At 36.3% G+C, this 13,587-nt stretch overlaps 1 protein-coding gene across 1 annotated transcript in view; it reads right to left on the bottom strand.

Annotated features, from left to right (window-relative positions):
* Dhx15 (DEAH-box helicase 15) overlaps positions 1 to 13,587 on the bottom strand; it is a 57,247-nt gene that overhangs the window by 22,600 nt on the left and 21,060 nt on the right. The window contains exons 5-9 of the mRNA XM_089088251.1: positions 11,297 to 11,421; positions 9,003 to 9,260; positions 4,029 to 4,340; positions 3,294 to 3,524; positions 886 to 1,105 (exon numbers count right to left, since the gene is read on the bottom strand). Coding sequence (XP_088944377.1) covers positions 886 to 1,105; positions 3,294 to 3,524; positions 4,029 to 4,340; positions 9,003 to 9,260; positions 11,297 to 11,421 — 1,146 coding nt within the window. The remainder of the gene's footprint in view (positions 1 to 885; positions 1,106 to 3,293; positions 3,525 to 4,028; positions 4,341 to 9,002; positions 9,261 to 11,296; positions 11,422 to 13,587) is intronic.

The following is a 13,587-nucleotide window of genomic DNA, read 5'->3' as shown; positions in this document are numbered from 1 at the left end:
GGATGGAGAGATGCAAATCTCAGGTTGAAGTTTTTAACTAGCGCGATCCCGAAGGTGAACTTTTCTTATTGACCAGAAGCCAATTTCGAGAGATTTCAGTCTTTTTTTTCGAAACAGTCAGAAAGTTCTGTTTCTAACTATACAAGTCACAAGTCTGACTACAAGAAATTTTTCGACTATTCCTCGTATAATAATGCTAATACGCTTCGCGAGCCTACTATCCTTGCTCGCTACTATAGGCTGCTGGCCTACATGACAGTTATCATAACGTCACATTTCCCTCACACCAACGATAATCGGGCCTTTGGCTCTGTCACACTTATCGTCATAGCTTACATTTTCGCTTTTGTTGTTGCCTTTTTTAAAGTTTGTTCTTTTCGGATTTTTATAGCAAATTTTGGGCACCATCTTCGCCAAATTTTATGGTTGAATTTTTTTCACGTGTTGGTATTTTCTAGGTAGAGGCTAAATTCTGTAAAAATTTCAGATCGATCGGAAACAAAAAGTGCCCAACTTCCCTAACCTAAGCCCCTCCTCCACCATACAAATTCAAAATTCCCACAACCAAAGGAACCCTTTTTTGTACATTATTTTTTTACCATCCCCAATCAAAACATATTATCTACAATACACTTTATTTTTAATTATTAACAGAATAAATAATATCAGGATTCGTGTTTATGAGTAATACCTTCAGCACAACCTTGCTTATGAATAACAACAGGTTACTTTCCATACATTTCGATTTTCATCAATTTTTGCAGGCTATTTGTTTTAAGCTTGATATTCACTATCAAAAAAAAAAAAAAAAAAAAAAAACATGCATAAAAATACACGTAATAAAAAAAAAAGAAATCGCTAAAAAGCTATTCCTATTAATCATACCTGAGAGCATCGCAGTAATAGACAGAATTTCATTTGAACAATTAAACTCGCATGAAGCTATCAACATTTTTGCCAACTGTGGGTCTAATGGAAATTCAGCCATAATAGCTCCCAATTCTGTTAAGTTGCCATCATCATCTAGTGCAGCCAAGTAATTTAACAGCTCTAGCGCTCTCATTAAAGTCTCTGGAGCAGGGGGATCCATAAAATCAAAATGTACCTAGAAATTCCTATTTATCTTTAGCAATCATTTTAGAAACCCAGTTTGAGAATAAGAACAGAGATCCCACCCTTCACGCATGCTAAAACCGCTAGGAAGCCAAAAGAGTTTTTTCAGGAATTGTTTTGACCAGTAGATAGGTACAATAAAAACACTAAACTAATAGAAATTCACACCAAAAGCCCACCCGGAAATATTTTCTTTGAACACGAATGTTTTTCATTAAACATTTTATTCCAACATTTTTTAGGTTGCATAACTACTTATTATTTTGTATTTATATTTAATTCCTTTTAAACTGTACAAGTTGGTGAAGTGAAAACGTTTCTGTTTTTGTTTACAAACTGAACCTCAAATTTTAACTTAGTAAGTAGGCCTAACCAAAAAAGCGTAGACAGCTGGACACCCGAACTATAAGTTCGATGCTATGTCGTAGCCTATGGATTTTTTTCTTGTAACATGAATCTTCAATTACTAGTATGTCAATTCTATGTAGTCTTTGAACTTCCCTGCAAATAATCAAATAAAAAAAGTTTTTCAACTGAAAGTAAGGAGCAACACTAAAACTTAAAACGATCATAAAATATTCTGTCATGAGGGGGACTACCCCTTCCTCAATCCCTGCTTTTTAGGCTAAAGTCTTAAAGTTTTATAAAAATACTTCTCGTTTAAATTAAAACACCCTTGTGTTTGATTAGTTTTTCTTAAAGAATTGTGACAAAAAGTCGAACTTTAGCGTAAAGACCGACGGTTGAGGAAGGGGTAGCCATCCTCATATGTGGAATATTTTCTGTTCGTTTACCCCCCTCCCCCGTGTAGAAGTTCCCCCGGAAACTCTCTTTTCCAAGGAAAATTCCTCCCCTGGAAGATCCCCCCCCCCCAGAAAAAGAAAATATCCGTATATTTTCCAATAACAAGTACTATATGTGAACGATGGACAAATTGCGCAAGTTACATCCTTTTCACAGAGCTATGGGAAGTTATATCATCCCCCAAGGCACAGTTATTGGACCTTTCAACTATGCTGAATCGAAAGGCTATCTCAATCTTCATAAGATGTCTTTGGGGAAGAAAGGGATGCGAGATGGGGGCTAGTTGCCCTCTAATCTTTTTAAGCCACTTAAAAAGGGCAACAGAACTTTAGGGTTCCTTTCAAAATAGCCCTCTCCTAATCTTTTAGGACCATGGGTTCGATATAATCACCCCTTGAAAAACAAAAAAAAATCTTTCTCCTAGCAAAAAAATTAAAAATTACACATTTCTGTAGATAGGAACTTGAAACCCCCTACAGTAGGTTTCTCTGATATGCTGAATATAATGGTGTGATTTTTATTAACATCACTTGGCTTCTTTTTTTAGGCCCCCCCCCGTATTTTTTGAAAATCAGGCAAATATTTCCCACGCTCGTAGCTTTTGTTGGGCAACATTAAACTTAATGAATTTTATATATTCCCTTTTCTACATTTTCGGTTACAATTGGACCGAGTCGCTCCTTACAGTTTGTTACGATTAACTGTTTGATAAATTATGTGAATTCTTTTTATACCCTAAGAAAAATAAACAGCCTTCATTTGCTGCTTAAATGTATAATTTTTAAAGTCTGCACCCCGCCAAAGTAATAATTTCTCGTCCATAGATGGCTGCTTTGACATTTTTTTCCCCAGCTTCCGATTCAAATACTGTTTATACCATTACACCAAAGTTTGGGAATCCAAAAACTTGTAATTTGAAGTATGCCTTATGAGAACAAAGATGGTAAAACAGTTACAAAGAACCTTCTCACCCCACCGTCAGGAAGAATTGAGGTAAAAATGGGTTTTTTCATAATACGTTATAGACTTGAAGCGAAACCAATTGAAGATGAGACATCCGAGGCGTTTTTCCGACTTCACTAGTTGATACAGCAGATACAACAACATCGCGTACATCAAACTGTTTTGCAACTTCGAATCATGGCCAATGACAAAAATGGACACAAAAAAGGGACCCCATAAAAATTTTTGCAAATAAACCCCTAAAAAAACATTTTTTACTCCGACCCTCAAAAAATTCTCCTACCCCCGCCCGGAAGCACCCTCCTCGTACAGCTCGAACCTGTGTACTCCCATTACCGAGGAATTTCATAAACCAGTAATTGGTCACAAGCTATGAATACTAGTGGAACTAAAAGTAATAAAACGAGACTTACCAAATCATCGATTCCGAGTTTTTTTAGTTGCAAAACCACAGAACCCAAATTGGATCGCAAAATTTCAGGATAAGTGTTGTCCTGCATTTCTTGCTTGTATGCCTTTTCAGTATATAATCGGAAACATTTACCAGGACGCGTTCGACCTGCTCGACCAGCCCTTTGTTGGGCAGACGCTTTGCTGATCGGTGACACTAGTAAAGACTCGACACGAATACGAGGGTTGTATACCTGTAATTAAAATTGTCTTTTAATAAATGCACATTCCTTACTTATATCAGGCGCCACTTCCGAAGCACTCAAGATTAAAAAAAAGTTTTTCCACCCGAGCCCTTCCTGTCGATACTTAATAAACTTGCTTTGCTTGAAAAACGTACAAGCTATAAAAAGCCTATAAAACATTATCAACTTGGAAAACCGAGTCCTTATGAGATTGGAGTCAAACATAATACAAAGAAAGAAGAAAAAGCATGGCCAATATACGAGCACAACCGAATGAAAGATCTCGAAAGAACGGAGAAAAAAAAAAAAAAAAAAAAATAATAAAGAGGTGAAGGCCAGAATGCAACAATATAAATTCAAAACTAGTCGATATCACGTGAATATAAAAACAGAAACGTTAACCCTTATACCATGAAACTAAATCGCACAATGTAGCAAACCGAAACATATAAATGAAGACGAATATTGATAATAGTAAAAATGGTAAAAAACAAATTGAAAAATAAACCCTACCTTTTGCTTAGCGAAACCAGGATCAATCACAAAAACAACCCCATCTATTGTTAAAGATGTTTCAGCAATATTAGTAGACACAACAACCTTCCTTCCAATGGCACCACTGGCTTTATTTGGTGGAGCGGGCTCAAAAATCCTCTGTTGCAGGTTGGGAGGGAGTGTAGAGTACAAAGGGATGCATTTCAAGTCACCTACTTCATTTCCAAGGTTGTCAATTTCTCGTTTGAGTCGCTTACATGCTTCTTCAATCTCCTCTTGACCAGTTAAGAAAAGAAGAACATCTCCTGCAATTTCTTCGCACATGTGAATCTAGATGGAAGCAAAAAACAGAAAAGATAACAAATAATACGAATTATAATTATTGTTTTTTAAAGAGTGGAATTAACCCAGCAGATATAATTATACTCCAAAGACTTGTCTTCAGGCAACAAAGAGTTTAAATCAAGCATTAAAAACGGAACTAATAGCGAGAAAAAAGGCAAAGAATTTTTAGGTTTTATTTCGGTAAAAATACAAAAGATACTTTAAGCGTATGTCATATAGACCTGTACAAAATTAATACGTTAGGGAAAGTTGCTGACTTTTGTAGCTTCGTTGGAGAAGCAAAGACATTTTCAAGGATTACCCCCCCCCCCCAAAAAAAACACACACTTTGCCGTACGTCAAAACATGGTCATGTTTACACATTTTAGTTGGGAGAGAAATTCCAAGCATTCCTATTCTCCTTGTATACCGGACCGGTACACACAATGTACTTACAGCAGAAACTGTGTCATATACAGCGCCCAGGATTCAGAAGATTTCCTCCTGAAAAAAGGTTTCTGCTGAATCAGGGTTTTAATCGTGGACCATCCAGACTTGTCATTGACCGCATTGAATAAGACAAATCGAGCACTAAATCAGAAAAAAAAGACTAGATAACAAAACAAAAGCAAAAGAGGATATAAACGCAAGTACAAAAAGGTATAAGGCAAAGAATACGACATTGGACTTTGCGCTCCCTTCCGAAGGTGCTCATCTCAATTTCATAGCCATTCAGCCAGGAAGTGCAGTGGGGGTTGGGGGTCAACCATCCTGTTCTTTCTTTTCATTTCTCCAGGTACCCATTTAGAGCTGGGTCAACTCTGGCTGAGCCTAGGGTCACGCCACCAACACTCATTCCGAGCCAAATAACCAGCGACAACTGGACTTGAACCCCTAATTCGACTAACCCTAGCTACCCAAGCATTATCTACAATATATGATAACACATATCCAGCCACTAGCTACGAAAAAAAAATTCACTATGTGCTCTACAGCTCCAGGAAGTTTTTCCCCCGGCGTCCGTGGGTTTCTAAAAGTCTTCTTGACTGTATAAACAAGATGATGAGATGGTGGAAGAATTATTTAAGTGAACCAACGAAATTGTCATTAGAAGGACATAAAAAATTCAATAGCTTGCTTCGTAAAATTCTAAGAAATGAAAATGAAAAGTATTTTTTTTAATAAATTCCAGATTTGCGGGAACAATGGTAAGAAAATATGAAGTGTTGTAAAATCAGTTTTAAAAACTGGTTCTAAAAGTTCTGATATGCCAAAAAAACTTATCCAAAAGGGCGTAGCTATAGAGAATTAAAGTGAAATTCCAGGTGTTTTACATATTTTTTTGGTGAGGTTGGGAGGGAAACGAAATGCGAAGTTCCAATTTCTTGTCACAGCTGTAAACATTTTCTTCCTCCTTCGTGCAGGGATTCGATGAGGTTCGTTCCAGTTTCTAATTATGATGTTGTGAATATAGTTAAGAATCTGAAAAGCAGTTCTTTATCAGGATACGATGGAATTAATGCCCAATTGGAAAGGAAAGTGATCAAGTTCTGGTTGAGCCACTTGCTTTTTTGTTCAACCTTTCGTATAAAACAGGTACTTTTCCGGATGATCTAAAAAAAGCGAGAGTAATTCCTCTTTTAAAAGGAGGAGATCTATCAGATGTATCTAATTATAGTCCGATTTCACTTTTATCTGCTTTTTCTAAAATTTTTGAAAAACCAATGCATAAACAGCTTGCAAATTTTTTGAAATTAAATGGTTTTCTGAATTCGAGATAATTTGGCTTTCGTCCCGGCCACTCTTCAGAAGATGCTCTTGCTTATTCTGATGGCATTACATTTGGAGATAAAGAAAGCGTTTGATTGTATACCCCATGATATTCTGCTTGGTAAGTTAGACCATATTGGGGTGAGAGGCCATCTTTTTTCATAGTTTTAAAGTTATATAGAATAAAGAGTAATTATAATTGGGAATAATCATACATATTCGAAGACAATTAATTGCGGAGTGGCGCAAGGTTCAATTCTTGGCCCTCTCTTATTTATTATTCCCATTAACGACTTGCAGTTTATTTTTGACCACCCCCCCCGTTTTTCGCTGCAATTTGTGCCCTCAGACTTCATTGTCTGGCCCGAGTACGGATTCGAGTTCTGACGAAATGTTACAGGGCTTTGGAGATGACACAGTCATTGGATGTACACATGATGATTTTGAGGTACTGGTTTATTGACAGCAACAGACGATGGAGCACGTTTACTTGTAGATGGATGCTAACAAGATGACTTGACTATAAATGTTAAGAAATCCCACTTGTTGCTATTTTCCCGAGTAGGAAAGTTCCAGCCCTCTGTCACAGGTCTCCAATGACTAGGGGCATGACTCAGAGACCAGAAAAGGGATTTGTTAAGTATCTGGGCTTGTACATTTATGAAAATTTGTCTTTCAAACAACATTCTGCAGCAGTGGGCCTAAAAATTTCTAGAAATCTGGGAATAGTAAAAAAACCGCTTTTTTCCTGTTAAGATCCTTCATCTTCTTTATTTTTCGCTGATTAAGTCCCATATCCGGTACTGCTCTTTTGTCTGGACGGCGATATTTAAATCCCATACAAATATGATTAACAAAATCAATAAAAAAAAAAAAACATTAAACCTAATTAACGAAACAAATTCTTTATTTTCCTTGGATAGTTTTTAATTGCTCAGTTTTGTTAACAAATACTTTCATTCTCTTCTACCAAAGTGCCCTTCAGGAATTTTTTTTTCTGTGGCTGAACCAAGCCAGGAAAGATCACGAGATAGAAGCCTGTTGGTTGTTCCGTATACTCCATGTGTTTGGTCTGTTTTTCACTTGTAATGTAATGTGTTACTAAAACCAATCTGAATTGAATTGAAAACCCTTATATACCCCCAGGGCATAACTTACAGCCATTGCCCTGAGGAGTGGGGGGGGGGAATTGTCACCCTTAAAGACCTAATTTCCAAAACTTGCAACGACGTTGAGCAAAATGGCTATTTAAAAATTTTGATTGGATGTGTTTGGGGAAAAGGTGGGCGTGAGAGAGAGGTTAATTGCCCTCACATCACTTTCGACCATTAAAAAGGGCACTATCCCTTTGAATTTCCAATCGAATCAGCCCTTTTTCGAGTTCCTACGACAAAGCTTTCAATAAAAACCTTATATGCCCCCAGGGCACAATTTATAACCCTTGCCCTGAAGATTGTGGGGGGGGGGCGTGTCATGGTTAAAGACATAATGTCCAGAACTTTCAACTGCGTTGAAAAAAATGGCTATCTCAAAATTTTGAATGGATTTGTTTGAGGAAATGGTGGGCGTGGAAGTTTAGTTGCCTTCCAATCACTTTCGTCTATTAATAAGGACAATAGCCCGTTCAATTTCCAATCGAATGATCCGGTCCGTTAGTTTCTATGGTAGCACTTTCTATAAAAAACCTTATATGTCCTAAAGGTATTACTTACCATCATTGCCCTGGGTACTGTGGGGGGTTGTCATTATTTGTGACCTAATTTCCAAAATCGTTCACTATGTTGAATCAAATGGTTATCAAAAAAGTTTTGATTGGATGTGTTTGGAAAAAAAAGGGCATGAGAGGGGGGTTAGTTGCCCTCCAATCACTTTTGACTATTAAAAAAGGCATTAGCCTTTTGAATTTCAAATCAAATGAACCCTTTTTGAAGTTTCTACAAGAACACTTTCTACATGAACCTAATATTCCGCCAAGGCATAACCTAACACATGTATCTTAAGTGCTGTGGGGGGGTATTGTCCTCAGAGACTGAATTCTTACGCTCGATCATTATTATAGACAAAATAGCTCCCTCATAGTTTTATCGTAAGTGTTTGGGGAAAAGGTGGGCGTAAGATAGGGGTTAGTTGCCCTCCAATCAATTTTGACTATTAAAAAGGGAACCAGCCCTTTGAATTTCCAATCGAATGAACCGTTTTTGAAGTTTCTACGACAAAGCTTTCTATAAAAACCTTATATGCCCCCAGGGCATTACTTACAACCCTTGGCCTGAGGGCTGTGGGGTTAGTGTCTTCCTTGAAAACATAATTTCTATCTGGAAATCAACTACGTTGAACAAAATGGCTATCTGAAAATTTTGATCGGACGTATTTGGGGAAATGGTGGGCGTGGAAGGGGTGTTAGTTGCCTTCTAATCACTTTCGACTATCAAAAGAGCACTAGCCATACCAATTTCCAATCGAATGAGCCCTTTTCCGAGTTTGTATGACAACTCCTTCGATACGAAGTGCCCTGGTCTAAGAAAAAAAAAATATAATACATTGTGCCAACATCGTTCTTTACTAAGGCAGCGCGATTGCGCTCCCTATGATTTTACTGATTCCTCTAATCTGCAACATTTTTAATGCATGGGAAACACTGAGGACAAGTAATCCTACTTAGCTTGTATTCTTATTAAAACTAGCTTTTTATTAACTGTTTATCTACTATTTAGAGTTGTTCTTATATTTTGGGCAAAATTACTATATGACTCGATCGAACGCTTAACTTTCTTAGAATACTGGGCAGGAATTGGGTTGGTCTGTCTAAATTTACGACAAGCACAAACAATAGAAAGGTACGATTTAAGACGAAAAAGCAAAACTGAATAAACATACTAATATACAAAGAAATCCCACCTGTATAACTGTTCTAATAGCAGCTTCTAAATAATCTCTTTCTGGCTCAGGGGTGTAATATATTTCCACCGGATGAGTTCGACCAGGAACATTCAGAAGAGGAGCTCCATCGAAATAATTTTGAAATTTGCCAGCATCTAGCGTAGCTGACATAACAACTAACTTCAAATCCGTTCTTTGCTTTAAAATCTCCTTCAGAACACCCATCAAAATATCAGTGGCTAATGTCCTTTCGTGAGCTTCATCAAGTAAGACAACCTAAACAAGATGAAAACAAAAACAAAGTCATCGATGGTCACTAATTTAAAAGTAGTACATTAAAAGACCGCATACTAAAGGGATAAACTAAAATGTATGTTTTACTCGTTCAGTAAGTTTGCTTATTTAATTTAATTTTTCGTTTTCGTCTTATATTGTCATTTTTTCAATGACCTCACTTTTGTGACATAGGGTTATTATGTCATTTATGTACTATTCATATTATAGATGGGGCTAAGTAAAACCATCTAGTCTAACATGAACTGTCAAAGAATCGGAAGAAGGGGATGTTATTCCAGGCACCAATGGTCAAGAAGACACTTATTTCGGACCGCCATGATAATATTTGTGCACTTTATCGGAAAGACTTTTCTAGTCGTATCAAACCCACTGATTACGAATATACCTAGGAATCAGTTCCTCCGAGCAGTGTTCACCTAATAAAAATGAACTAAAAAATTAAGAAGTGTCATACAGGCTTTCACATTTGTTGTATTTGTTCATTTTATACTGGTGCTGTTTTGCTTGTACTTGCCATGCTTTCAGTTCAAGACCCAAACCAAAAATATCCTGTAAAATTGTCTTTCTACAAGAATTTCTTGGAAGCTTCTGGGTGTTTACCTACAGACACTCAACAATTGCATGTTGTGGATGGATTCGAAAGACGTTTTAGTCACACAGACCAGCCCGGTACTTTTGTCTCCCTCAGAGACAGTACTTGGCTTCGTTTGAGGAAGAAGTGACACGGGCAACAACAAAGCTTGTTTTTGCCTCGCACAATAAAAAGCATGGAGACTTTAATTCAGTGAATACTCTTTGGGTCCATCTCTCCCATAGGGAAAAGGTCTCCCTCGAGATATTACCCGACTTAAAGATTTTTAGTTGCATATAACACATGTGTCCCCTGTTAATTTCGAATCTTGTTTCAGGTTCAGGGGCTCCTTTCAATTATTCAGTCCCTTCAACATTAATGCCAAATGAAGCTCAATATGTGATACCATTAATGAGTTCCATGCCTAGGTGGCCTGTTTTGATCCAGGTACTGCCACCATATTGCGATTGTGCGAGTGATTTCAGGTCGCATTGTGGTTCTACAAGACCAAAAATTGTACCTTGTACTGTGGTTGGGGAAGGGTATGTGTACTGGATTATGATAGTGATTAAATATGTTTAATGCTGTTCTATAAATATATTTCATTTTATGATTGAAGTGTATTTTTATATGACTCTTTGACTGAATATCATATTTTCCTAATTTCAGAATCACGGTGTATCTACCACATATAGGTGGTAGATACATCGGTAGATACTACTGGTGTGTCTAGCTCATTATAGATTGTTCTGATTTGGCTTCTTGGCTCTCTTATTGATAAGACAAATGAAAATTTGAAGGAATGTGTTCATTCGGGCCTCAAATCCTTGTATTTAATAAGTGTCCCAGAAACCTCATTTTCTGATAAGAAAAACCCAATCTCCTCCCCCCTACACACTCCAAAAAATACTCTGTTGCCTCCATAAGTTCTGACTGAAGACTCCGTCTAATAATAAATAGCCATCAAAATGAGCACACTGAATCGGTTGCTTTTATTTGTTTAGTAGCAACTTGTTTACTTTGAAAGATATTCACAACTTTCGTTTTATTTACCAAAACATTTTTTTCAATCAATTTCATTGTTACATTCAAAAAATTAAGCTTAAGCTTATTAAGCTAAAAACCATAGCTGGAGCATCTTGAAGGCCAAAAATAATCAAACAAGTAAAATATAAATAAAGTAAAAATACCAACACTAAATGAAAAACGAAACATAATAAATAACAAAATAAATATGATAAAAAATAGCAATTAAAATAACTTGTCATCAATAATAGCAAACAAAACTAAGTGCCTGCAGTGGCACAGAAGATTGATCTCTGCCTAGAAAAAATATTTGCATTGTATGTGAAAGTCTTTTGAATTACCAGTCAACCTGTTTTGAAATTTGAAGTCTATCCATTTAAAACCATTAGCCACTTAAAATGAGACGAAATCTCTTTACCTGGTAGTGTTCAAGCATGGGATCAGACATTCCTTCTCTTAAAAGCATACCATCTGTCATGTATTTTAAAAGCGTTCTTGGTGAAGAACAGTCTTCAAAACGGATGCTATAACCAACTTCCTGACCTACAAAAACAAAAATTAAATACCATAATTTTTTAAATCAGAATATACGAATTAATAAAAGCGATGCGGACAAAGTATATCGTTGAACAATTAGTTATACAACAACTAGGGTGCGTAGATTTACAGCATACTAGTCTTATAGTGAAATGCAGGTTTCATTTTTTTTTCTTTATTTCTCTTAGTATAGTCTATGTGACTTTTCAATTTGTCCACTTGAAGCAAAGTTGCTGACCGCAAAACTTACCCGAGTTTCATTCTCTGTAACTCCCAAAAAAAAGAAAAAAAGAAAAAGATTTTTACCAAATCTTAAAAGGGAAGAAAGCAAGTTCGAGAACTAACAGCATTGACAAAGGCATATTGACTTTACAGGAAGTGGAGGGGACAGGTCAAGACTGCACAGAGATTTTTCAGGCCTTCCAGATCAAATACTACCTAACATAATTAAAAGTAATATTGTGGGGCTTCAGTTCGTGGTTTGACCCCCTTTTCCCTAAGGTTCAGACTCTGCACCTATCAGCATGGCGAGATAGTAACACTAGACCACTGTAGAGAAATATATAAACAGTACGATCATTCTAAAAATATCTATTACCTACAGTCTCAGCGCGCATAAAAGATCCTCCCATTTCCTTTGTTTAAGCTATCCATTGTATATTTCTCAGTTTCTCGACCAAATTTGGAAAATGGCTCGAACCTGTATTATTTAAGATTACGGAAGCAGAAACAAAGGGGGTGAGCCTGCGAAGTGTTTGGCTATTGTCCCATGTCACATGTATGACTTGATTGAGTGGCGAATCCAGGATTTTTATATGGGGGGTTTGGATTAAATTTCAGCAAATGCGGAAACTTCCAGTGCTCACTTCCGATCAACTCTGCAAAAGGTAAATTATTAGAATTTCATTAATCATAGGAGAGCGATCCACGAAGTAGTGAGACTATTCGAAATTTACCACAACACATTTCACCACAAAGGGGCAACTTAATAATTTTAGCATATATTATTTATTATGTTTCACAATGATCCGTGGTTTTAGATAGTAATCCTGCACCATGGAGCGTCAAAACTTTTTCTTCTTGGTAAGGAAAAATATTCTCTTGAATTTTTCCCTTTTCATGCTCTTTTTTGGGCCATAAAAATGTCCTTCGAAGTTTGGTGTAGGACTTTTGTTTTCGTCTAATAACTGGTAGAATAGCCCTATCCAAGAATATACCAAACGTCTGTTAAGAACTGTTTGTCATGAAACTTTTAGTGAGTTTTCAGAAAATTGAAGGACATCAAAATAATTGTATTTGTATTATAAGGAGAACATAAAGTAATGCTTGTTATTATTGTTGTAAATATTCTGCAACGTACTTGCAAATTACTTATAACTTCAAATCAGAAAGCATTTGTTTAATGACTCATTAAGTTAACCCTCACGATTCTTTTCACTATCTTTCCAGTTTCGGGTTACGAGCAACTTTGGTATAAAACTTCGAAAGTTTCAGAATTGTGTTAAGAAAAATTTAAAATTCATCAATCCTTCTAGTTACCAAGTTTATGGTCAATTGCTAATAAAACTTTGTTTTGTCCAGGGCATGTTTGGAGCCAGAGGGAGGGGGGTATGACCCCTCATCACCTTTTTTTTTTTTTAGCAAAGAGGTAACATTTTTAAAACTAGTATTTAATTATCTCCTTAATGAGCTCCTCAGTACTACAGGCAATAAAAATCACACCAATATCAATAAACATGTGTGAAAAAAGGAAGTCACTAATTTTAATTTAGCTATGGGTCTGCATTCATACGACCATATAATTTCCCTTTGCGAAAAATTGATAAAACTATCGAACTGAAATATTTCCTAAGCAAATGTTAATTTCCTAAGTAAATAAAATTTCCTAAGCAAATGTCATCACGTTATAGCATTCTTCAAATAAAACTTATTTTTACCTTATAAATTCATTCTTTGTTTTTCTGTTCATTCTCAAACCAATGTTGTCTTTACCATTTGTATTATAACAGCCATACGGCTTATTTTCCTTTTTCTTTTTATCTTCGATGTATTGCATTCTTCTTTATTCCCTAGACGATCGATTTGTCTTATTTCTTTTCCTGTTCTCTAGGCTGTGAATACCGATGCTACACTTGTGCCTACCCATGAAAAAATCCAATGTCACTTATGTTT

The sequence above is a fragment of the Artemia sp. Qi Xiang Cuo genome, chromosome 4, assembly GCF_049724085.1.
Source record: "Artemia sp. Qi Xiang Cuo chromosome 4, ASM4972408v1, whole genome shotgun sequence".
NCBI classification, from domain to species: Eukaryota; Metazoa; Arthropoda; class Branchiopoda; order Anostraca; family Artemiidae; genus Artemia; species Artemia sp. Qi Xiang Cuo.
This window is presented reverse-complemented; position numbering and strand designations above follow the sequence as displayed.